Source organism: Meleagris gallopavo, chromosome 3 (assembly GCF_905368555.1).
Source record: "Meleagris gallopavo chromosome 3, MGAL_WU_HG_1.1, whole genome shotgun sequence".
Classification (NCBI taxonomy): domain Eukaryota; kingdom Metazoa; phylum Chordata; class Aves; order Galliformes; family Phasianidae; genus Meleagris; species Meleagris gallopavo.
Genome location: NC_139406.1, coordinates 74,564,768 through 74,591,726, shown reverse-complemented (window position 1 = coordinate 74,591,726; position 26,959 = coordinate 74,564,768). Strand labels below are relative to the sequence as shown.

General features: G+C 42.1%; 1 protein-coding gene across 1 annotated transcript; it reads right to left on the bottom strand.

Annotated features, from left to right (window-relative positions):
• Positions 1-272: 272 nt before the first annotated feature.
• Positions 273-26,594, bottom strand: BAALC (BAALC binder of MAP3K1 and KLF4). Its single transcript, XM_085221531.1, has 3 exons — positions 26,206-26,594; positions 9,129-9,286; positions 273-6,267 (listed from the first exon to the last, which is right to left on the bottom strand). Exons 1-3 carry the CDS (start codon positions 26,366-26,368, stop codon positions 6,163-6,165), a joined length of 426 nt encoding a protein of 141 aa, XP_085077657.1. The 5' UTR covers positions 26,369-26,594; the 3' UTR covers positions 273-6,162.
• Positions 26,595-26,959: the final 365 nt, after the last annotated feature.

Here is a 26,959-nt window from a genome sequence, read left to right as displayed (position 1 = left end):
GAACACAGCTGAATGCTTTAGCAGAAGCCTTGCTGAGAATGCATAAAGTGGAAGGATTACCTCAGTGTGCACAGCATTTCCTATTCATGGAGCAACTCAGAACTCTAATACAACATCTACTGAGAAGGTCTCAGATTCCCAGTGTCTCCCACTTTTGCCATTACACCAACCATAAACTCTCCCATTTATAATTACAGAGCTACAATTCCACTCAGTTCTGACCTCGTAAACCGTCTGTGACAAATATAGCTATTTCTTATGTGAAAGATGGGTATTTTAGACTTTTTTTTTAATGTGACCACACAGTCCATGAGCCAGAGCCTGAGAACATCAGATACAAAAATATTCCATAAAGAGAAGCAATGCAAACCACTCATTATAATCAATCTTAAAGATAAATCAACTAAAAGCACAGGAATGGAAAATACAGAGAAAAATGAACAGACATTTAAAAATTTTTCTTTATTTCTGTTTTCAAGTTCAAGATGAATCTTCAATAATTTGCAGCTAAAATGAGAGTATAAAAGTGCTCCTTCTAGTCTGGTTTGAATTCCTACTTGGATAAGTTATTTTTTTCAAATAAAACTGAACCTGCTTTTTCCAATGTCATTTCTGTGCACAAATTACAAAGCTAACTCTTCTAATAAGTCAGGTGAAACAGATTTCAATTCAAATATTAAAGCCTTTTACACTTGGGTAACAGAACTAAATACACAATTCAAAAGCCCACAGAAATGCCATGCATGAACTGCAGGACAGAAGTACACCTTAAAGAGGTAACAATGTAAACAAACAGAGACACACACGAATGGATATATATGTATAAGAACATACTGGGAAGATTAGAAAAATTGGCTCTTCGTTTTATGTGATCTTTGTCATTTAGATAACAAAAATGTACACAACCTAGTACTTATATATTGCTTAGACATTAATTGTACTTTCCTCCTTTTCAGTAATAGGACGTACTTCTTAATGTTGCACAGTAAAATTGTGTATATTCCAGTCAATGTCACACAGTAATGGTGAAATCATGAAATGAAAGGAGGAAATATGAGGGACAGCAAGGAGTAGTAAAAGACCAAACTACAACAAATTCTGCCTGCCGGTAACTGTAAATTCTCTCTCTTTACCCAACACCTACTTTCTTTTCAGTGATTAAATTTCTCACATATAGGAAGAAAATGTATTTTACATGTATGTACATATCAGAAGAAAATCGTATACATATTTTGTATTGGTACTGTGGAAATCTGTCAAAATAATGTTGTTTCTATTTAAAACCTGACTATAGTAGGTTGTGTCAGCAGAGTTTTGTTTCAGTACAGCTTTAGAAATCCTCCTGTGCGGACAAGGAATGTGGAACAAATTAAGTGGCATAATGTCTTTTGTGGAAAAATTACATTTCAAAAATTCTGACATACAGGAAGAAAGAGATGTCAGCAGGTTCTTATCTAGGAGTATATACCTCTTAACATGGTTGTTTTACTTCCTGTATTTGAGCCTTTTTTATTTTTAAGATACAATGTGAAGAACAAATCCTGCAAATAAGACTCTTCAGTCCTAGGAAGGTCACTGGAATTGAAGATGCCCAGGTGACTCTTTGAGCTTATTCCTTCCACTAAAACCAGCACATTTATTTTTAGGACTTTAAATTGTCTTGAGTTCTATAGGCTAGATTTTATCACTCTTAATTACACAGGGTGGTCTATTATTTCATAAGCAAATTGGTCATGGCTACTGGTGGTTGTTTTTAGAAGAAGCAAAGCAAGAAAAACATAAATATAACTCTATCTATGTACAGAGGCAGGATTCCGGTCTCCTCAATGCACTCTTACTTCTATTAAGGTCATTGGGAACTTAAATATCAAGAGCCAACAAGCTATCTTAGACATAATAATAGAATCATAAAATCACCAAGTTTGGAAAAGAACTCCAAGATCATACAGTCCAACCTTCCACCTATCACACCAATATTTCCCACTAAACTGCTCAGCACAGCATCTAAACATTTCTTGAACACTTCCAGGGACAGTGACTCCACCACCTTCCTGGGTGGCCCATTCCAGTACCTAACCACTCTTTTGGAGAAGTTTTTCCTAATCTCCCCTGCCTCAACTTGAGGCCATTCCCTCTAGTCCTATTGCTAGTCACATAGGAGAAGAGGCCGACCCCCAGCTCACCATAACCTCCCTTCAGGCAGTTGTAGAGAGTGTTAAGATCTCCCCTTAGCCTCCTCTTCTCTAGACTAAATAATCTGAGTTCACTCATCTGCTCCCCATAGGACTTGTGCTCCAGACCCCTCACCAGCTTTGTTGCCCGTCTAAGGACACATCAAAGTTCCAGGATTCCAGGACTTTGACGTTATTCTTGTAGGAAGGGCCCAAAGCTGAACACAGTACTTGAGGTGTGGCCTCATCACTGCTGAGTCCAGAGGGATTATCACTTCCTTGCTCCTTCTGGCAACACTATTTCTTACGCAAGCCACAGTGCTATTGGCCTTCTTGGCCACCTGGGCACATTGCTGGCTCATGCTGACAAACACCCCCAGGTCCATTTCTTTACACAGTCTTCCAGACACTCTGCCCCAAGCCTGTAGAATTACCTGAGGTTGTTGTGGCCAAAGTGTAGGAGCCAGCACTTGATCTTGTTGAACTTCATCCTATTGGTCTCATCTAAGCTATCCAGCCCACCCAGATTCCTCTGTAGGACTTTCCTACCATCAGGCAGATCAACACTTCCTGCCAACTTGGTGTCATCTGCAGACTTACTGAGGGTGCACTCAATGTTCTCATCCAGGTCATCAATAAAGATATTAAACAGGACAGGTCTCAGTACAGACTGCTGGGGAACAGCACTAATGGCTGCTCACTAGCTGGATTTAACTCCATTCACCACCACTTTCTGGGCTTGACCCTCCAGCCAGTTCTTTACCCAGCAAAGAGTGTACTTGTCCAAGCCATAGTCTGCCAGCTTCTGCAGGAGAATACTGTGGGAGACAGTGTCAAAGGCTTTGCTGAAGTCTAGGTAGACTACATCAAGAGCCTTTCCCTCATCCACCAGGCTGGTCACTAGATCATAGAAGGAGATCAGGATGGTCAAGCAGGACCTGCCTTTCAGGAATCCATGCCAGCTAAGCCTGATCTCCAAGTTGCCTCACATGTGCCATGTGATCTCCCTCAAGATGATCTACTCCATGACCTTTCCTGGCACCAAGGTCAGGCTCACGGATTGACAGACCTGTAGTTCCCTGGATCCTCTTAACAACACTTCTTGTAGATGGGAGTCATATTAGCAAGCCTCCAATCCTCTGGCATCTTCTGATTGACCAGGAACACTGATAGATGGTGGAAAGTGGCTTGGCAATCACCTCTGCTAGCTCCCTCAGCACCCTGGGGTAGATCCTATCTGGCCCAATGGACTTGTGGCAGTCCACGTACAATAGTAGGTCTCCAACTATTTCCTCCTTCATCGTGGGGGATTTATTCTACTCCCTATCTGAGACTTCCAGGTCAAGGGGAAGAGTATCCAGAGGATAACTGGTCTGATTTTTAAAGACAAATGTAAAGAGGCATTGAGAAATTCAGCCTTGTCATTATCCTCAGTGGTCACATTCCCTGTCACATCCAGTAAAGAATGATAAAGTAGACAACAAGGTAGTTTCTATTCAGAATGAATCAGAAGAGTAATGTGTTACAAGAGAAGAGTTTATGAGGTTGTTTGTAACTAGACATGATTTGTATCATGAAGGTTGGATCCAATCTTCGAATTTCAGGATATAAACATGTTTATGGAACATTGAACTAGCTGAAGAAATTTACCATGAGCAGGTAAAAGTGCAACGAAGAGCAATTGGCCTTCCCAGCTCTACAGCTGACACACAGATGGAGAACACAGTCAACGTAAGCAATGTAACAATGGATAAGGCAGCAGTCCAATAAACACCTCCTGATAACCACCTTCACATCTCACACTCTGAAAGAGACTCAGAAAACACGCTCTCTGCTGACTGTTCAGATGCAGGCAGGGCTCTGCCTCATACCTATGTGCTATGCAGCATAGCTGCCTTTCCTCTGTAGTGTGACCCAACACGACATACACCTTTGGCCAGCACATCAACTGGATTGATTTCTCAGCCAGAAAATAACTCACTGCCAGGGCTCCTTTGTCATTGCAGCTGCTTACCCTAATACTGTTAGGCACCTCTCTATGGAACACAATAATGCTATGTAATGCAACTTCCTTTTGCCTTTTTTACAGATCCATTGTACCCGTTACACATCATTCATTCCTTTCTGTAGCTCTCCCGTATCATATGGGTTTATGCTGTACTCCCTTTGCCCATAAATTCTTTGGAGCAGGAGTGGTTTACAAGTTTGGCACAGATCTGGGTTGGTTCACAGTCTCCTCTGTACAAATCATGCAGACTCCTAAGTGTGTGCTTTCAATCAGATTAGCACATGGCCTCAAACAATGGCTATCCGCTTCTACATGAATGTCACTGAGCTGCTTCAGCCATTGCTTATTGTTAGAGTGAGTCAAGTCCCTTCCTGTCCTGTAATGTTGTAAGCACGTTGGCAGAGAGCCACAGGCTGGAGATATATGCAGACAGCACTTGGTTTACTTGTATAACACTGTTTTCAGTACTTTTTCATTCTCTCAGGTAAAAACCTAGCAAAAGTTCACTTTCCAGATAGCACAATGAACTGGGGAAGGCTCAGCACAGGTGTTTTTTTTTTTTCATTTTTAGGACAACTAAAAACAAATACGTCTTCTATTATATGCAAAAATCTCTTACTGGCTCTGGATTTTGCCTTGCCTTTGTGTCAGAATAGTCAGTAAACAATTGCCTATTGCATAGACTTGTTTTCCAAGAAACTATTAAGTAATCATAAACATAGCAGCAAGTGGTCCAAATGTGGAATAAATTAGGATTCGGTTCCACAATTCTATTTATAATAATTTTTCCAAGTGCAAACGGGACTTACTGCAGTTTGTACATGGATTTTCTTTCCACTTTCATCTATTTGTTATGAACAATTTGTAAATACCTGCTTCAAGTGGCCCTCTAAGGATATCCATATATGTTTGATGGAGGAGTCAAATAAATTTACCTATTCTATCTTCATAAAAGAACAAACTTACAGAGAATATATAGTATTATTTCTATATTGAGAAATAGGTTGAATTAATTCCTGGTCTTCACCACACTGAAAATTTATATTCCTTTTAGCTGTATATTTATGATAAACATGGAGTCATGTGATTCGGGATGCATACATGCAATTAAATACATTCTTCACACCAGATCTGTTACTACTGATCAAATAGGGCTAATATTTCTGAGCTGTTACTGATGGAATTATTTTAGATGTTAAGGGTATTTTCAAGTAAAGTTGGTGATCACTATTTTCCAGTGTCTTGTGCATCCATCTGCATCTCCACATAAGTAAAGGGATGTGTCTAAAAATCCAAGACAGGTAGAACTTTATCTGCCAGATACAAATAGGAACTTCAAGAGAGGTCAGTATGAAACTTACCATTTTTAGGACCTAAAATCTGTCCATATATAAAATAAATTAAAATTAAATAATATTAATATATAAAAAGGGCATTATGTGACTCACTATATATAAGTGATATATATAATTTAAAATATATTTAATGGAAGCCACCTATCTTGTTGTCTCCAAGATATCTGGGTCTGAGTTTGGTGAAAGTGAGCTCTTTAAACATTCAAATCGACTGTGGATTCTGTAGATTTGAAAGTGCACACTCAACACATCATGTCTAAAAATGCTGGTTCATTTTCTTCATTTGGTGTTTTAAACTGGAATGAGCAATACCCATTATCCTCCAGTCTCATCCTTCTAGCAGTGCAGAACAGAACACATGAGTAGCCCACATAGCACTCAGTAAAGAACAAATGGCACAAATGTCCATGTTTGTCTGCATGGTGCCACCACTGCAGACAAATGCCATCTGAACACCCTGCAGTGTCTGCAGCTGTCTTCTACAAAACATGATTCTGAAGGCACTCAGCAGCAGCTGCCTGCTGTATCCAACACGGTACATCTGGAGATCTTCAAATCATCAGTGACTGACCACATGTAAAGTGCAGCAAAAGATTCTTAGGTCCATCCTCTCTCTCGTGTTCCTTTGTTAATTGACACAATTCTTTGTCATCCTTCTGTCACTGGGTCTGATGGTTTTTGAGACATTAATGGTGACTTCTTTCGTCGACATTTTCTGTGTGTCCCGTTTACTCTGTGAAAGTTTTAAACAGTACAGTCAGTAGTAATGCAGTGACTGGACAGAGCCATTGACAACTGCCTTCTAATTTATGGAGATGGCTCTAATTAATGAAAGACCTCAGCATTCTCTTCACAATGCAGTGACATGGAGCAACTTTCTTATGCAACAGAGATGTAAACTTTTAACTGCTTTAACAGCTGTGGATATCAGTAGGCTTTGGATCAACCCTTTTGGCTATTATTAGCATTTCCATATGCATGTATTCTGAAAGTGGAGCAAATCTGTTTTCAGTTCAGAAGTGAAAATTAGGGCTTCCTTTGAATGTCACTTGGAAACAAGTGTAATTAGCCTAAAACAGAATTTTCTCTAGTGTCTCTTAGAGTTCATAAATCAAAACATGGTTTCAAAATAACACTTATTTCTGCTTGTATTTAAGACATATATACTTGCATAGAAGACCTCTATATACCTTCCAAACTTTATCAGCTTATTTCCAAATATTCAGAAAAGTCCATCTGCCTGGGGCATGCAAGTGCAGCTCTCACTTAAACTAACCCTTCTTCATGTCTTAGTTTGTCTGCTTGTTTCCATAAACAACGTGCAGTAAATCAGATAGGTCTAGCAAAGGACACTCATAACTAGATAAATATAAACAGAGAATGGAGATAGGTGTTTTTGATAATTGCTCTTCCAGTGTTTCATGACACAATTTGCAAATGTAGATAATGGCAAGTAAATGGAGTGTAATTTTCTTGGTAATAATGTTAGAGGTAATAATAATAATGTTAGAGGTAAACTTCCACTGACACAAATGGAAAGTATGTATTTATCTGAGAATAAAACCTGGGAATCTCATAGGCCAGCACATATTACTTCTAATGTATGCAAGCTGAATACACCTGCTCCTTTCCTGTCTGCTCTCCCAGTGCTCATACTCACACAATGATTCTCCAAATGCTACATATACCACAAAAATCAAGCAGATTATTGTCAGATAGTGACATAACCTGGACTCCACCTTTGTTTTTGAGGTTGATGGACCTTCACTGTTACTAGGACTGCTTTCATCAGCAGAATCTCTTACTTCCAAGTCGTCTTTACAGTATGGTATCAGAATCCCAGGATGGTTGATTCCGTTCAGAGCTGGGTGCTGAGAACCATGTCCTGCCATTACCCTCATGAGAGAATACTAAGCTCTCCCAGACACAGCCCACATCATATTCCCTATCTTTCATCACCATAAATGGACCTTGTCATGTGAACAATGGTATAGATAAAGAAGTGGAGGCTGTAGAGCTTGACACCTAAGAAAATGGGACAGAGGAAAAACAATTTACCCCACAAGCCAGTGGGAGAACCCAAGTCTCCTGCGAGCAGCACATTGCTTTCTACAGCATTTAGGAATAATAGGAAAAGTGCTGTCAGTGTGACTACTCAGATGAATGAAATGGGCACATTTTGAGTTGAAGGGGTGGAAATATTCACCTTCTATCCACTAGGCATCTAAACTTTGGGAATCTGAATTGGAAACCTATTATCTTATACTTCTCTACAGTCAAGAAATTGAGATTCAGAATGGCAATTCAGAGCTGGAGCCTGATGCAGGTAATATGCCTTGCTCACTGTAGGAACTTGCATTTCCTTTTTGGCTGTAAGAAATTTAGACAAATTATCTTCCTTTCTTTGATACATATATTTACACGTATAGAATAATGTTAAAGCCTTACTAAAAGTGCTACAAGCACTATCTGATGCTAGGGTTCAATAATACCAATACCTTACTGAGTGTATCTTAACTAGAAAAAGGTGGGAGGATGCATTCAGAGCCATGAAGTTTGGGGTCAGGAGCCTACACTTTGCTGAGAAGTCCAATTATAGTTAACATTCATGCTGTTAATATGTTGTGGAAGTTTGCCCATATTTCCTAGTAAGTCTAAATTTTTCAGTTGCTTGCAAAATTAGAAAAAACATCTTCCCCAACAATGTCAGATATACACTATAATTCTCAAGTGCGGCCAAGTCTCTTTCAAAATGGATTAATAAAGATGTCAGCTGTGTTCAGCCACTTTCAGACCGACCAATTGATTTTTATCTGTAGGCTAATGTTTATGACAGGCATTTATGTTTTTTCTTCACAGCAAAGCTGTGGTTCTAGGTGTCGTGCTGATGTATGACATGTAGCTCTATTTATGGAGCTGTGGCAAGCAGCAGGATTCGTGTCACTGGGAAATGCTTCTGTTCTACAGAAGCGCAGCAGGTAACACAGTGAAGGTTTAGAATAAGCACAAAGGAACCAATCCAGTGTTTGTTAAAAAATCCAAGATAGAGTTGAACATAGATTGCGTTTTCCATTTGCTTGGACCTCAAAGCCTTGCTTTTTCTTACATGGTCATTACACTGGATGATCCTTCTACAAAGCTTACAATAAGTGAAGGGAGAAAGAGGCAAGATCTGATCCAAAACCTGGGGACATTGCTGAAAGGACTGCCATCGCCTTCTTCAGACTTTGCATCCAGCCACAAATGAACCATGCAGCACAAACAATTTCAGCAAAGCAGTAATGAAGGAAAAGCACATTCCCTTTCAGATTATTAGTCCAAACAGTTTGCACAAGACATGACGCAGAGAAACTGAGCTGAAAAACAGTATGTTTTTTCTCTTTTTTTTGCCATAACAACTGCTAAATAAATCATCAATTCTGTGGCCATTCAGGCATGAGACATCACCAGAGATGCTGGGCCTAATCATGCTCTGGTGTGATGCAGTCATTGTACCTTATCCCATTTTAACTGTAACCAGGAGGATTATCACAAAAGTGACACTGACTCAGCTGAGGCCAGAGCCCAGCACCAGGCACACAGCTGCACCCTCACCTCTGCTGCTCGGAAGCTGCTCTGCCGTGGTGGCCCAGCTCCAGCAGTGTTCACGCACTGGGCCCCACTGATGGTCCTCTTCTCAGTGCTCAGAATCCCCGTGGTGGCTGGTGTTGTGGTTCCTCCTGTCTGAATTGATTTGCCATCCTCCAGAATACCTAGTGAGGATATGGAAAATTGTCAATTAGTTCCGAGTAGTGATTGGTAACTCTGGCTTTCTCCTATTTCACCCCGCTTTGTGACAGTACAAGCCAGAGAAGGCACTTCATGGTACTGTGGTGAGAGCATCCTACCTCTTTTTGTAGCTTTGTTTTGGATTCCTTGCCCTTTCTCCTATATTTCACCATGGTACATTGGCTCAGGAAAGATGGAAAATGGGTTAATGAGTGTAGCACATTGGCTGCAGCTCCCCATCTGCTTCAAACATTGGGACTTCCCACACACAGCAGTCTGCGTGACTGAGGGTTTGTCTCAGGACCCAGAGGCAAGCATTAGAGAGAGCTCCCCTTAAAGCTGTTCCACTCACAGTAAATGTAGGGCTTAGACACAACCAATATGGATGGGAAGCTTACTCTGTTTCTGGCCTCCATTTTTTTTAGCCAGAATTGGAAGAAAAAAACTCAGGGAAAATACATTTCATACTCTTTTCAGTATCAGTAATCAAATAAATGATTAATTTACATTCTGCTCTAGCTGAGTGGAGAAGACAGGCATTGTACAGTATGATACTGACCAGCCTAAAAGATTTTCTCATCTTATTGCATTAACAAAAATCAGTTGTCATTTAGGGGAGCGTAGAGCACTGTGTCTGGTTACAACACCACGTCTGAAATCCAAACGCAAATTGCAAGTGAGATGTATGATTGTAGCTCTTTATTTTATTTCCAACAAAGCTTATTTATGAAGAGCCTTATCGGAATAAAATTAACAAATAAGAAAAACTGACATATAGACTTACTAACTGGCAGTGCAGATATCAAAACTGAAGAAGAAGCGAGGAGTAACAGGTTCTAAGGGAAAAATACATGTGAGGAAAACCAAGAACAATTCATTGCTACTTGAAGTGTGCATTGCATCATCATCATGTGCATTCTGCCATGAATCAGGTGGGAATCCAAGCACAGTATTAAGAGTATTGAAAGTGAAGCAAAGCCTGAATTATTTTCCAGAGATCTGTCAGAAAAGCTGCTTTATCAACAGAAAGTAACATTGCTTTCAAAGGCAATGACTGAAATCAATGAAGCTTCACCCAAATATCCAAAGTCGTGGTTTTGAAAATATGTAAAGTTGTCTAAGATTTATGATGCCTAAATCAAAACTAGCTATTGCACTTCCCTAAGTAGTCAGAAGATGGTGTTAGAGTTTTCCTAGGACAGCTTAACTTGTGGTGGTTACTGAGAATAATGCTAAATTGTCTACTTTTTCGATAGAAAAAAAAAACTGATTTGAAACTTGAAAATAGCATAGTTATTTATAGCTATTTATGAAGTTAAAAAAATCCTTGCATTTTGAAGCTGTATTCTGCTGCTAGGTATAAAAACTAATACTGTTCTTACATATCTACAGGTCACTTCTCAGAGACACCAGTAAGCCATGTCTTCTGCATCTCCAGAAAGTCCTTGGACTTTAGGTCCTATGTCTTCTTCCTGTCATTCCACAGTGCACAATGAGAGAGAAGAGTGTCATGAAGCAGTAGAGACTGATACAACACAGAAAATCAGTTTTCAGGAAGAGAGATGGAGAGGCCAGTAGCTAAGCCTGAGTACGAGCTCTAAACCATGGAACCGTTTGGTTAGTCACTTTCCAGTGGAGCTCTGTGAACAAGCTCAAGCACAGCTATGAATAGGCAAAATGCTCTGGGCATTCCCTACTAATTTCATTAGTTGAATTTTGGACATTTTAAGCACATATGAATTTTGAGATTTTCATTCTATGGAATTACCTTACTAAATTACTTCCCACCATGTGTCTTTTTGGCTACCTGGCCTCTAACTAAGTTGTACTGTGAAACAGTTGTTCACTGAATAGTAGCTTTGTTATTAGGCACAGCCTTCTGGTGTCTATAGAACAACTTTTCTTACATCAGTACATTTTTGGAGGCTGATGGAAGATCTCAACCCTGCAAGTGGTGTACATGGTTCATTTTGTGTCCTCCGCTAGTCTGCAGCCCAATTCTCATCTTTTGCAAAGTTGAGACATCAGAAGTAAATGAGGTATCAGCATCTGAGTCTTCCACTGTCACTCACTGTATATTTATAAAGGTGACCTCATGGTCACCAATATTAGATGATTTCACTTGTGCAGCAAGCTTTCTTATTTTATTCTGAAAGATGTTTGCTGTTCTGAAGTTAAGAAACTGCAGACTGCAAGCCAGAGATGATGTTAAAGAAAAGATAGGAGCAGATTGTTGCTTTTTAAATAGAAACTATTTTGCATTGCTATTTGGGGTTAGTCACAGTACACAGAAAGGGAAGAGCTGAGTTTCTTCTCCTGCACAGTCTGGAATTTGCAACCTAGCAGGCTGGTAATACTCAGTCCTGCCTCAGTGTCGTTTAAAGCAAGTTAACTGTCTAGTTACTGCTATCAGCCCCACAGTATGGGTTCAGTATATATCCTCCGCAGACTTTCACTGTAGAGCTTTAATAGAAACATAACTGAATAGGCTGAGAAGTAGTGTTACTTCTCTCCTGCAGTCTGTCAGGACAACCCCTGCCAGAACTCTGTGGGCCTCCTGAGCCCAGGGAAAACAGTAGATCCCATCACAATGCTCTGACAACTCCATATTTTTTAACTTCACATGAACTGGCAAGCCTAGAATATTCTTCTGTCTCTGCTCCCAAAATCAGAGTTTGTGAGTGGTTATCAAACCTCCACCTTCTCCTCAGGAATGATTGAACAGTGTTTGGTCCCCTTGATGGCTGCAGGGAGAGCACACACCAAGCAGCCCCAGAAATCCAAATCTCACTTCGCAGTGAGAACTGCACTTAGAAGGATTTGTTTTCTTCCAGCAACAGGACAGTTTCGACTGGCTTTCTAGGCTGCACAGGCAAGTTAATGCTTGTATTTCCTAGCAATTCTGGTGAAATCTTTTAGACTGTAGTTCATCAAACACCTCTTTCAGTAGCATCAAGGGAAAAAAAGAGCTTATTTTTAACTGAACTCAATCCCCAGGCTTCATCATCCAGTGACGCAGGTGGTAGCCTTGGCACAGCTTAGAAGGTAATGAAGAAAACAGAGAACAGCTGGAATTGGGATGGTGACAAACAGCTGAGCCCACTTGCTCAGCTACACTCCTTCTTCTCATAGTGCTGCCTTGCTGGGCTACCTTAGTCCTTCAGAGGTGTGTTCGTGTTGCTTCAAACCATCCCAGAATCAGGGGACAGATATTTACTTCATCCACTCATCATGGATTCACCACAAACACTTGGCATGTAACAGGAGAAAACATCCCAAAAACTCCTGAAGTTGCTGGAGTCCTGAAGTCTGGAGAAGGGACATGGTAGACTGCTTTCACAAGTCTGGTGTTTTAGACCAAATTATCTTCAAATAATATCTGTTTTTGTTATTTATGAATTCAGAATTTGAATAATTTTGGGAAAAAAATTGCACATGTTTCTGCTTTTTTATTTTTATTTTCCAATTAGAATATTGGCATAAAATCCTGTTTGAACTTTCACAGATATGACAGGTTAGAAAAATTTAGATGGAGTCAAAAATCAACTTCAGTTATTTAATGTGTCACATAACAATTAAAATTGGTCTCTATGATATCTGTGCATGTTCCAAGTGTTCCACAGCTTAAAAGAAGGGTATTTGAGAGCAGTTTCACAACTGTATCAATATGGGAGTGAACAAAGAGATACCTGAAATGAGAGGTGTCTCAATACAAGTGCAAAGACTGGTGATATAGGAAAATTTGTCTGAAATATATATCCTACATGAAGAACAGAAGGCCTATTAAAGGTGATATAAACTCATAGAGTAGGAGAAAGTAGAACACCATACTTCTTTCACTATTAATGCAAAAATTCAGTGGTCTTTTCAGACAGCTCATATAAGCAATATATACATGCTTTATACCAAATAAATAAAATTAGCCCTCCAAGAACCACTGCTGCTCATACTTAATAGTTTATCAAAGCTCAGAGTATTCAGAGTCATAGTAGGAAACCGAGTTTTTTCCAGTCTTTATGGGATAACTGCCTACTTTCTTCACTGTAAGTAATGAAAAAATCAACATGTACAAGCAAAGATCACAGTTAGTTTTTAGAAGGGAGAGTCTGACCGCTTCGATGATTCTGTTACCTTAGTTTTATCCCAGCTCTAAATCTCTCTTTGCTAAATAACCATTGCTACTATCATCAAGCTCCTTAGTATTTCAGACTTTTAAGTCATGGATTAGAGAGGGGTAGGACACTGCTAATGTTGCCAAGAAATTTGGAAGGGGTTTGAAGCCTTGTAGAACGCAGCTAAGTTAATCTTAGCCATAAGGCTCAGAACTTTGTGAAGAAATGATTTCCCATGTGTTTCTCACATTGTTCTCCTCCCTGGGGTCAGAGCATCAGGTAGTGGCAACAGCTGGACACAAATCTGACCGCAGTGCGCTGCAGGTCTAACCCAGCACTGTGCACCCTCTGCTGTCCTGTGGCACAGACGTGAACGAAAAGTATGGGATTGTTCAATTGTCACATTTATATCTTTGCAACTGACTCAGACAAACCAGTAAGGTTGCACTTTCTGGTTCAGCAGCTCCTTTTTTTTGGTTTGTTTATCACGGCTGTTATCTCCTGAATAATGCATAAGATACCGGTTTGCAAAATGCTTGCATAATGTGATACCCAGGCACACTGCACTGTGAAGACTCAGAAAACATGCAGTAAAGAAGACTGAACACTGCTACCACAACATGCAGCTGCTTCCAGAGAAAATACGTATTTGGTATCATCACTGAGTTCCTTGCTTTTAATGACACACAGATGGATAATAACTCTACAGAACACTGAAATACCTGTCTTCTATGTCTGCTCTCCTGATTTGAATCTACTCATGCTTGAAAAAAATGTGCATCTGCACGACTGTATGTTCTCCTATAGCATAAATACAGTACGGAACATATCCTACTAAAGCGGAGAGGAGGCTGTGAAGTCATTGCCTTTGAAGTAGAAGCCTGAGGGATGAGGCCAGAGGGCCAGAAACACCACAGTAGATTTTTTTCCCAACAAGGAAGAATTTGGAAACTTTCAGACATAACAGTGAATTTGTGCACGAGGATGAAGGATCTGGGAAATGTGCAGAAGGAGGGCCTGCTGGGCTATGAACACGCTGTCAGAAACAACAATCTGCATTTACAGAATGAGCAAATATAAAAATGCAGTACATTTACTGCCCAGGCATTCAGAGAATCCAGAGAGATTTATCTGAACTCTACCATGATGCAAATTGCAGACGGTGAAGCAAGACAAAACAGAAGTACATGCATTTCCAGCCATGGGCCCCGCACTGCCCCCAGCTCACAGCCTGCCCCAGCACCAGGAGTCCGTGCCCCACAGCCTGCTGCCCTCAGGATGCTTCTGGAACTTGGCTTGTCCTAGGAGCAAAGGCAGACGCATTTTCTGTTCGATATCTTTACCTTCAGTGCTAACAAAGTAGGCAGTAAGTACGAGGAATATGAGAACATCTATGTTGATGCAGGACAAGAGGACTCAGATAACAGCTAATAGACAGCCAAATCAGACTCTGATCCTCTTCTGGCCATGATTTTGTCACATTCAGGAGCCTTCACAGAATCATAGAATGGCCTGCATTGAAAAGGACCTCAAATATCATCTACTTTCAACCTCCCTGCCATGGGGCTGCCAATACTACTGAGAGGCACCAAAATGCAAGGGTTTCCACCTTGGTCTGTATCCTGTGTGTCTTATTTGTGGTACACAACCCAAGGCCATTATCTTCTGGGGTGGTGAACCACAGAAGGTCACTACTTAGCAGACAACACATAGTAGACCCATATAGCCCCATATAGCCTTACGGAATTATGCTCTCCTATAAAACAATAGCATTGATTCTGTACTAGGAACCATCTTGTGGTGAATACGTTTAATACTTTTAAACATATGCACAATGGGTCCTGACAAAATGGAGAGATCCAGCACTCCATCTCAGTTTGCTGTTTTCCTCTTTCCTCTCATTTCATTTCTGAGCATCAGACAAAAAGGATTCTTAGAGATCTGTACATTTCAAAACTTCTCTTGCCATGGCTATTTTGAAAGATGCCCCTCTTTGGTAACTAAAAGAAAATTTTGAAATATTCCAATACTGGAATTTAATGTGCACATGAATAAACAAGCATATGAAAAATAGCTCTGAATGTCTAGACAAATTTACTGCTGTAATATTAAGATTTCTGCTATAGAACATACAGAATTCTAGCAGACAAGGGCAGCATCAAAGCTGCAAAAGTTGATATTCCCTGAATGGTGTTATTTCCCAGGTACAGGCAGATGCTAACTGAGTATTAGCATGTTTTTGTTTTAAATTATCATCAAAATCATGGTACAACTACCTTGTAAACAAGCTTGACAATTCTGCAACATGTATGAAATGAAAGGTGAATATAAAATTTGTATTTATACCAGATAAAAAAACCACACTGCAACCATCTTTAACAACATGCCTCTTACTGCAAAATGTCGATCTGGGTTTTAGATTTGTTGAATTGTCACCTTGCGTGGAAATTTGAATGTTTTGAAGATGTAGTGACCATTTCAAGAATCAACCCAAGGGATACGGAAAGGAAAACAGACTCCATTAGTCTTCCCCAAATAGTAAGGGGAAATTGGTTTGATCCTGAAGGGAGGATGAGGAATGTAAACTTAAAAGAATAGTAGCAGTAATCAGGGAGTTAAGAAAGAATTAAATGACAGAAAGGCAATGGAATATAACGGATGAAGAAACAGGTTTTAATACCTGGAACAGGATTGATGAACTGAATTTTCACCACACTGTGGAATAAGAAGTGGTAATATTTTGGAAGAGCCTTCGTGTATAGGGAGAAGATGAAGGCAATGATGGCTGTGTATTTTTTAAGCCTGGGAAAATCTGGAGATAGGAAATATTAAGAAAAATACTCATGCTGCACATGTTAGAAACAGATCATTTGTGCTTCCAAAGCAAAAAAAAAATCAACACACAAATAGCAAAACATCAAAGCATTTTTCGTACTACTTCACCTTAGAAGAATAGATACATAGCACACAGATCTGCTTCTTCATGTGCAGAAATATGTGCAATGTTTCAGTACCGTCTGTAAAAACTCACCTTAAAAATGATGCACTCCACGCATGATGCCTTACTTTGTGGCTGTAAAAACTGTGTCTAGTCAGTCTGTTTACCACAAGTGCTTATTTTTGGTTCAGTTCTTGTCTGAACTTCTCCTTGTAAAAAGCCAAAAAAGAAAAAGTTCCCACTATAAGAAAGCACCACGTTGGATGGAAAACAAGAAGCAGTATGCTGACCCTCTCCCAGCCATCTTTATCACGACTGTACCCACCCTGTTTTAAGGGAGGCTGACCAGTGGCTTCAAGCTGCAGTTGTTCTCATGGCCTATCCTTCTCCTTCACACGGTCCTTAGGGATATGGCAATGAAACATCACTCACTATGCTTTAGAACAGTTGCCAGAACAGAAACACTATTATTACCATTCTCATTGCCTAACTAATCATGTGTAGAAGCTTAAGATGAGTAGATCGTATAATTTCAATTAATCATACCCAGGAGCAACAAAATATTTAGACAGATTAAATAGAAGTCTTCATGAAAAGCAACTACAAGCACATGACATTTGAGCTGAATTGACACTTCAGTTTTGCTCTCTGAGGTTCAGCAGCAGGAAATCAAAGCAGGAGGTTTCAGGTAAGACATGAGATGTATTTTAATGATGAGTGATTAGCTACAGGTATAATTTACGATAGCTTTGGCAAAATGTCAACAACATACAAGTTGTATATACAGCCTGAACATCCCAAATGTGAATTAATTCCAAAAAGACCAATGGCTAGATGATATTTCCAGCCTGGATATCCAATGGATATCGATGACTTAATTGTCTCATGGTGTGATTATGGTCATAAAATCCTTTGGCTCAGTCTATCTGTATGTGTGAAAATATATGTGTGAAAAAATATGAAAAACCAGTCACTCATATTTTGTGTTCATCCTAAAATAAGGGCAGTGGTTGTGTTGGAACTTAGTGTCATCCATCAGCTGTTAGCAGTCTACTGAACAACTCCATGAAAGTTTTTTCGCCTTTTCTCCTGTCAGTGACTCAGAAATCACTCAGACGTGAGTGGCAGAAATTCGTACTTCCAGCACAGCAAGTGTTAGCTGATAACCCTCCTGATGGCCCTCCTGGGAAATGCTGGCAGTTTACAAGAATAACAACCGCAATGTGAGAGGAAACAGAGAGGATAATATGCACCTGAAATGTACAGAAACAAAACAATACACATTGCAGAAAACTGGTAAAAGCATCAGTCAACCAATTGAGGGGTTGGTTGATTATTTTGCTCTTCAGTTTCACCTTAATAGACCAGCCTGAACCCATCATCTTCCAGGAAGAATGAGAGGCTGAACAGAACTTCTTTCTCATCAGATGCTTAAAATTTAAGGCTCAGTCAAGCCAGCAGCAACTGAAAAACTATCTGGAGGCTCTCAATGCATTCAAGAAAACCTTACAATGGAAAATCCTGCCTCGCACCCTAAGCCATTAATGCTACCAGTAAAGTGTTGTTCGCCATTTACCTGTTGTTTTACTTTTAACCTGTATTTCTCCTAAAGAGAAGAGAGAAAGCAGTGTGGCAATCTGGGGAACCGATTATGCATGTGCTCATCAGATAATAAAATTGCAAGAGGACCACATGCTTTGTCACAGTACAATGAAAGAAGAAGCCGTATTTTTCATGCAGGGGTACACGGTACATAATCACATAATGCATCTTCTGAAATATTGCCCACATAATCTAGAAAAGAATGCCGCTTTATGGGAGCCAAACAAAAAGCTGTATAATCAAATCCTGGCTTTGATCATAGCACTGTTAAATCTTACCTATTACTGTATTTCAGTTTAAAATAAAGCTGAACTTTATATCTCGGTATTTTTAATTGCAATCAGTTGATTTCATTTTAATTTGAAAAAGTACCTGAGAAAAAAGTGGCCTGAGTGATATGTTCTGGTTCTATTCAGAAATACGTTTCTAGATTAGCCCAGAGGTATCCAGATTTCCGTCATTTAAGTGCTGGATTACTGTGCTATGTACTCAGTGCAGAAATTTAGGAAACTTAGTCCATGGACAACAAAGTAAACTGAACTCTGTTACAAGTTTCCTGTATGAAACTCCTTCTCCTGCTGCTTTGAGGCTGGCAGGACTCATCTCTTGAATCTTATTCCAGTTTTCAGTGTTAGTTTTGAACTATACAATCCTACACTGAAAAAGACACCATTTGTGATGGCCAGAAAATGCAAATTCATCCCCTCGGAACAGAAAAAGAAAAAAAAAATTTTACATGTCCTGAATTGGGCTATAAAGGAGGGAAGAAAAAGGAGAGATTTTCCAACAAAAAGGACTTTGCAGAACAGTTTCCCTCTGAGAGTCCTGCAGGCAGCAGGTCTCATTGATGAAAGCACCTGTAGGGGAAGAACCAGCCCTGGGTGTGCTGCTCAGACACTGCTCTTCCCTCACCACCCCTCTGGCAGCTCTTCTGTGGCTAATGAAGCCCTGTGGGCAAGCACTAAGAACATCTTTCTAGTCGAAGATTTCAAGGCTACAAGAAGGATTTTTTCTCTTGAAAAATCATCCAGAGAGGAGGCTCCGAATCACCTCTGCTGCAAATCCTCTCGACTGATGCTGAGCAGACTTTCTCCTTCCCATTAAATCCAAGTGTCCATGCACAATGTATTTTTAGTGAACTTATTTTACCCACGGGTAAATGACTGTGCTGGGGTAAACTGTCCTGGCAGGTCTGCTTGAGGCTGCAGAAGGGATTTAGCAATACTTGGCTGTTGTTTGAGGGGGTATTAACCAGAGGACAAGAGTCCTGCAGGAAAAGCCATCACAGTATATTTAAAAATCATACCCGGTTGGGGTTGATGTTGAATGATCCACCTCCAGTCATTTCCTATACCAATAATGCTTAATGCAGCTAGCAAAAAAAGCAGGCTGAAGCCTCATAATGGAGGCTTTTTCTTGTCTGTCAATTATATCTGATAATTTTAATGAAATTTATCTTGCTACACTATCCTTTTTATATGGCAGTTGATATTTATTAATAAAGAATTCATTCAAAAATACTTTGAGAAGAGATGGAAAGAGTTTGCTTATTTTTCCCCACCAGGGATGCAATAAATATCACTGACATCTTTATACTGAACCAACAGAACACAACAAATAAGAGCACCCATACATCAGATAATTACACAGAATGGCAGTAGTGCAGAACAGTAGCAGCAGCCCCACCCAAACTATTTTCCCTACACAGTCCCCAAACATTTATTCTGTAGCAATTCTCCCATAACCCAGCAAAAAGTTTAAGTACGTGTGGTTTCAGAATCAAGATTTTTCTACATGCTCAAAAATAAGGAGATGCCCCATTTCAGGAAAGACTTGGGGAGGGGTCTGGGGACCCAGGGGCAGAGAAGGAAAATGTCCCTAAGTTCTCCGACAGTACAGTGAGATATTTTGCTGCTTGCAATCTGTATCTCAGTGTTTGCTCTTAAAAAACATATCACTTCAAGCCAATGCTGAGTTTGATGCCGGGTGGAACTCAAATGTATGTAGTGAATGGAGAGTGGCAGCATTGAGCACTTTCAGTTCAGTTGACCACTATCGCTTACTACACAAATTAGCCTTTTAATTCTATTATTTTCCTGTACTGCTATCTAAGGCTCTTTTTAATTCCCTGAGTCATTGACTGATGCAAAGACGTCTTTTTTTACTGGCAAAGGCTACTGTTATTTTCCTATTCCTGAGGCAGCAATGCAGCTGGGCAGTGCACTGATACCATTCCCTTTTCTGTCACTTCAAGTGGACGTGCTGTAAGAAGTTTATCTAAAGTCACTGAAGTGTTTGTGAATGACCAGTTTTTCTGAAACAGCCATTTCTCAGGACTCTTTGGCACTGGGCTTGTGCCCCTAGCCCTGCCAGTGAGGTTTGCTGCTTCCAGAGCATGGCACAAACGGCGCTGGCAGCTGCAAACTTGTGGGTGGGCTTCACTGTGCTGTAAAGAACCAGTCTTCGGTTCTCCCAACCCACTTTTCACATCTGTCCAAACCCACTCCACAGGGGAGATTTCCATGTTTGGGAAGACTACTGTCCCTCCATGCAAATGTTAACACAGAGGAATCATAGAGAATCACCAAGGTTGGAAAAGACTTCCAAGATCATCCAGTCCAATTGTCCACCTACCACCAATATCTCCTCATTAAACCATGTTCCTTAGTACAACACCTAAACATTTCCTGAAGACCTCCAAGGTCAGTGACTCCACCACCTCCCTGGGCAGCCCATTCCAGCACATGACCACTCTTTCAGAGATTTTTCCTAACGTCCAACCTGAACCTCCCCTGTCTCAGCTTGAGGCCATTCCCTCTAGTCTTATTGCTAGTTATGCTGGAGAAGAGGCCGACCCCCACCTCACCACAGCCTCCCTTCAGGCAGTTGTAGAGAGTGATAAGATCCCCCCTGAGCCTCCTCTTCTCCAGGCTGAACAATTCCGGTTCCCTCATCTGCTCCCCATAAGACTTGTGCTCGAGACCCCCTCCAGCACCTCGATGGCTTTCTTTTCATGAGGGGCCCGAAAGTGAACACAGTGCTCTAAGTGTGACCTCAGCAGTTCTGAGTACAGGGGGATGATCACCTCCCTGCTCCTGCTGGCTGCACTATTTCTGATACAAGCCAGGATGCCTTTGGCCTTCTTGGCCACCTGGGCACACTGCTGGCTCACGTTTAGCTGAGCATTGATCAGCATTCCCAGGCCCATTTCTTCCAAGGCGCTGGTGTACAAAGTTGAGCAGACACATAAGAAGCCTGCTTATGAAAGCTAAATGATAAACATTAGAAGCAAAAACTTTATTTCTCTGAGAAATACCCCATGTGCTATATTTTCCCTTCTTCTCTGTGTTTTTTTTTTTTTGTGTATGTATGTGTGTATGACTTTGAAGGGTTTCTTTAACTGTCCACTATTCAGTGTCCAGTTACAACTGAGCTTGAAAGAGACCATATCCAGAAATTACAAGTAAATGGGTTACTTTAACTGATACCATATGGCTGTATCTGAGATCAGGATTAAAGCAGAACATGGAGTTACTGGAATGTGTCTGCAGTCTGGGAAGAAGCTCTGTTCATTCTGTGCAATTCTGAGCTGCAATAAGATTATCTCCTTAAAATACTACATGCCAGAACAGCTACTGTAATTGTTCTTAGGCATATCAGACTCTGAACCAGCCAGCTCATAAGCAAGCAGCAATAACAGGCATAGGAGCACGGAGGTATAGTGATATACCCCAACACACCGCTACCACTAGCAAAGGTGATCACTCTCTGGCTCTAAAGCTAAATAGGACTGTTTTTATGAAATACTTCTCTGCAGTCTGCACTGCAAGAAACAACCTGCTGCACAAAGCAAGTCTATCCTCTATAACCTGACAACCACTTATTCATTTACATTAAGATTTAACTTCATGTTTACCTGGTGGATGAAGCAGGCGACGATTGCAGCTGTGGTCAAAACTGATCCGGGCTGTGTTGTCATGGTGACAAGGATTCAACCAGCCCCAGAATTTCCCTACAACTGCAGTCAGTCTCTCCTACTACAAAGAAAGGAAATGCAATTTTCAAAAACTTCTATAGGAGAGGTTGCCAGTAGAGCACGGCGTCCTGTGCGCTGTGCCTCGGCCAGGGGATAACTGCAAAGATGGACCCGCACTGCCAAGCTCCCTGCAGCAGGCACTGAGTACCCAGCTGCACCTTTCACCTGACAGAAAAGAAGTGGAGTTATCCATAACTGCACGGCTGTTTTAGAGCCGGTCAGCAGCCAGATCACGGGATACTAACGGCATTTCTCTGCTATGAGATGCTGTTTTGCTAGGAGATATGGTTTAGTAGCTTACTGGGTAGTAATGGTGATAGGAGGATGGTTGGACTAGATGATCTTGTAGGTCCTTTCCAACCTTGTGATTCTATGGTTCTTTGAATGGATTTTTTTTACGATATCCTTTTTTTTTAAGTAAAGGACTCCATTTCACTCCCGTCTCATTGCTGCTTTGCAAATGTCTTCATGAAAGGATAAACTGTGGAGAATGCTTTTCTTTAAGTGCTTCGGGAGAAAAGAGTTTCCTATAGAAATAGCACAAAGACAATAAAAAACAATTGTCTTTGCTTTTAAAGCCTTGGCCGGTGCCGTGAGCAAGGCAGTGATAAAAAATACATGAGTGTTGTATTAGTTGAGGCACTGAACAAATGAGTTCAGAGCCAATCGATACACAGCTTTTCAGTTCTTATACGTGACATTCGTTTTCATAGCTGCTACATCATTAAAAAATTAATTACTTGTATTTATGTTCCAGCAGCAATCTCCAGCCGAGGCTGGGGCTCACGGTGCTGTCGCTGCAGGAACAGGGCAAGGACAGAGCCTATCCCAAGGAGACCGCAGCACTTGAGCTCACCCATGGCTCTGAGCTCTTTCTGCCTTGAGGCAACGCGCTGCTTTATCCAATCTGAGGCACTCCCAGCAGTAATGAAGAAAAAATAATTGAAAGCAGAATACTAATCGCTGGAAAAAAAGAAAAAGAAAAAAAAAACACAAAGAAACGGTAATAGGATGGGACAGCGTAAGGCCTGCTTGAGAAAAAAATGTGCAATTTGTTTGTTATTATTGCTACTTCATCATTTTATAAAACACTTCTTCACTACTGGTAGGAAGTTGGTAGAATGCATCTTAACTTCCCAGCCTATGTATATACACATACCTGACTTCTCTCAGCGTAACACAGCAGAATATGCAAACGTATGCTGAAACACCTCACAGTTTTTGTGCTTTTTTTTTTTTTTAGTTTAACCTTTCACTGTGGTTTGCTTGTGACCTGTGATGTCTGCCCTTGGGACCAGTCTGATCCTGCATGTTCTCCCTTCCTTGTGCAGTCATTCCATGTGCTGACACCTCCACTTGGCTGCACCAGGCTGCCCAAGTGAGAGAAGGCGGTTTGTGCAGAGGGCTGCAGGGCCCAAGGAATTGGGGCCAGGCAGAAATGCAGCCTGTTATTTCCCCAGCTATACCCTACACAGCAGCCAAATCTCATGAAGAGTTCTCAGCTGGCAATCAACGGGTGTCTGTACAAGAAGCCGCTCCTTTGCAGCCTCATTTGAGCTTCCATTTTTTCTCTCCCTCCTGGAAGCCATTCGCCCTATGAACAGTACAAAATTTGATGGTTTAAAAGGTGTCTTTCAATTTCACCCCCTGCTGTGCTTGATGAAGTTGTTTATTACTTTTATGCTGCAGCTCACCCTTACCAGCTCACCATGCTCATCCCTGGCAGGGGCTCAGCACCGTGCTGCAGCAAGCTGCTGCCATGTCTTTGTGGCTGCTAGTGATGGTCCTGAACCCAAGAAAAGTTCTGTCTTACTTTAGCTACGTTATAACAATTGCTATCATCCCATATGTTTTCTCAAAAAAAAAACAACAACCAAAACAAAAAGAAAGAAAAATGTTAAGATACAAAAAAAAGCAAGTAGGGAAGTGAATAAACATCCTAAGAAAGGATCAATTGAAGTGGGAACAAAGGAAAAGTGAAGGGAAAATTTGAAAAAATCTGAAGTATGACTTCCTTTTTAATGTAATGAAACTTCAGCTCTCTAAATGCTTTAGTAGAGATTCAAACATCTGGCTGCACAAATACATGTAGTTCCAATGAAAGTAGGCATGCTAAATATGTTTTTTGAGGAGAAGAATATAATGACATTTTGGGGTGGGATGAGATTACTGACATTAATACATGGCAGTTATTAGCCCAGCCCTCATTACTACGCTCATTGATTCTGCATACCTGTTTCTTTCACCACTGAGTATTTTGCCCCTTATCCAGTTACAGAGGTTTCCTGTGTCCAGCTGTGCCAGCAGCATATCTCTCTCCTCAATGCCCTGTTGTCCTCTTCTCCCCTCCCTTACTCTCTTGTGCCTCTTCCTGTTTTGCAGTTCCCAGCTCTCACAATGATGCCATGTTTTCCTCCTGAAGTCTCAAACCCATATTTGACCTCTTTTGCCCCTCCAGTTGCTGCTTCCTTTCCCTTTCATCTGTAAATTCACTCAATGTGCAGTTTCTGGAGCACCTCTCCTCACTCCTTTCCTTTCCTACTCACCCACTGCCCTGCAGCAGCCCTTTCTGAAGCACTCCTGGACCTTCCAGATACCCTTTGGGGTCACCATGCATCCTGAGGCTCCCTGTGCTGGCTGCAGCCAGCCCAGCTATGGTCAGGGCGACTCTCCCTTCTGAAGCCATCCTTCCTTTGTTCCTATCAGTATGTTCTTTCCATATTTTTTAATCTCTTTTGCAGAAGAGATTTTGTGTAGAGCATTTCTCATCTCCAATCATTTACTATTGCACTTTGGAGTTGTCTCTTGTCCTCCTCTTATCTCCAGTATTCTCATCTGTAAGTTCAATTGTTTCTGTGTAGAATGATTATTGACCTACCTCTTTCTCACCTCCTATTCAATATTAAATCTCAGGCTGTATCTGCCTTCTCTTTATAATCTTCACCCACCAACACAAATTAAACATGGCTAAAATAACAATAAGCATGGGGTACCTCTTGCTACGTCCAGCCTTCACTGATTAACTTCACTGATTAACACCATTGCCTCCATCCAAGTTTCCCAGTCAATATCACCTCAAACCTCCTCAAAATCCTTATCTAACTTTTTATTTTCCATACAGCATTTCGTATTCCAACCCACCTACAAATTCTCAGTTTCTCATGGGACTTCTGTGAAGTCTCTGTTCTCCAGGAGCACAGCATATCCTTCCCACTCCCCTCCCTCCCCTCCATATTTCATTTGGTCCTCTGCCCGCTCCAGCTGCCTGTGCTGCCCACCCACGGGAGCCTTTGGCCATGCACATGATCTCTTCCTGGTGCCTTGCAGCTCAGTACAGAAGTCTGTAAAGTTACCCTCTCCCATCTGGAAGCTGCCTACAGGCATTTACTGCTCTGTACACAAATTACAATCAACCTGGGCAGCAATCCTTGTCATGCTGTGTTTGTATAGCACCCAACACAACAGATTTCTGCACCTAGATTGAGATTTCCAGACACCGCTGCACACCGAACGATTCTGAAAACATTAGGAACCCCACATCAGACCAGAGCTCCTCATTCCCTTTCCCACCTCTGTCCCTGCTGTAATACCACAGGTGCACAACTGAGAATGTTCCAAGAACCGAGAAACTCAAATTTGCCAGCAAGCACATTGGCAGGACACCACTTGATCAGTTTTCTATTTTGCTTATCACCCTGATCTGATGGCACGTGGAAGAAGGCTGGTGCATCACCACCTCTGCGTCATTTTAAACCTATTTCCTAAATGAGCTGTTTTACAAAAAAATCTAAACATTTCACAGCAAAAAGACAGAGTTCTCTTCCTTTCCCTCTGCCCTACTCAGATACTGAGAATCTCCTCCCGCACACAGCCGAGCACGGCTGTCCGGTCCCTGCGTGCACCCCCAGAGGGGATGCTCCGGTGCGCAGCGCCGCAAACCCGCAGCGTCCTCCAGCCCACACTTCACTGCCTGCTTGCCTTGGTGGGAGCAGAGAAGAGAAAGCGGGTAAAGCACACAGCCAGCCCTACACACGCTGCGAACCTAGGCGTACAGACAGCCCTATGCACATCGTGTAACCAGGCACACGGGGCACACAGGGCGTACAGCCAACCCCACGGCGGGGACACGGCCAGCCACACAGCGGGGACACATCCGGCCCCACAGCCCGCACTCAGAAGCCCGGCTCAGGGCAGCCCCCGCCCGGCCCCGCTCACCGGCTCTCCCCGCGCCCAGCTCTCTGCTGCCGGGCTCGGCGCCGCCGGGTTCCGGCGGGCTCTCGGAGTCGGTGTTGGTCAGCCAGGTGGACTCGGTCTCCCGCGTCCAGCTCTCGTAGTAGCGAGGCTCGATGGCGTCGGCCCGGCTGCCCCCGCAGCCCATCGCGGCCGCCGCTCACAACCGCCGCCCCGGCATCATCGCGTCGCTCCCTCCCCGCGGCGAGGCACGGCCCCGGGCACAGTACGGACACGGACACGGACACGGACACGATCACGGCACGGGCCGCTTTCTCTCCCCGTCTCACACTCGCTCACTCCCACGGCCCCATCGCCGCCCGGCGTGCTCTCTCTCTCTACTCCTCCCGCCTTTATCGATTCCCTCGGCCTCCCTCCCTCCCTCCGCTGTCCCCTCCCCTCCCTCACGTCTCCCTCTCCCAGCCCTTCCCCTCTTCCCCCCCCCTTCCCCTCCCCCCGCCGCACCTTGCCGTGTCCCCGTGCTCCGCCCTGGGCAGGCCGGTTCTTACAGAGCGAGCGCGGTGCAGCGGTCCTCTTGGCCCGTTTCTGCAGATCGCTTTACGTACCCGTTTTACATACATCACAGAACCACAGAATCGTAGTAGTTGGGAAGGACAACTGGGGATCACCCAGCCAAACCCCTCGCTACAGCAGCACCCTGCAGCAGTCGCACAGGAAAACATCCAGGTGGGCTTTGAGTATCTCCAAAGAAAGAGAGTCCGCAGCCTCTGTGTGCAGC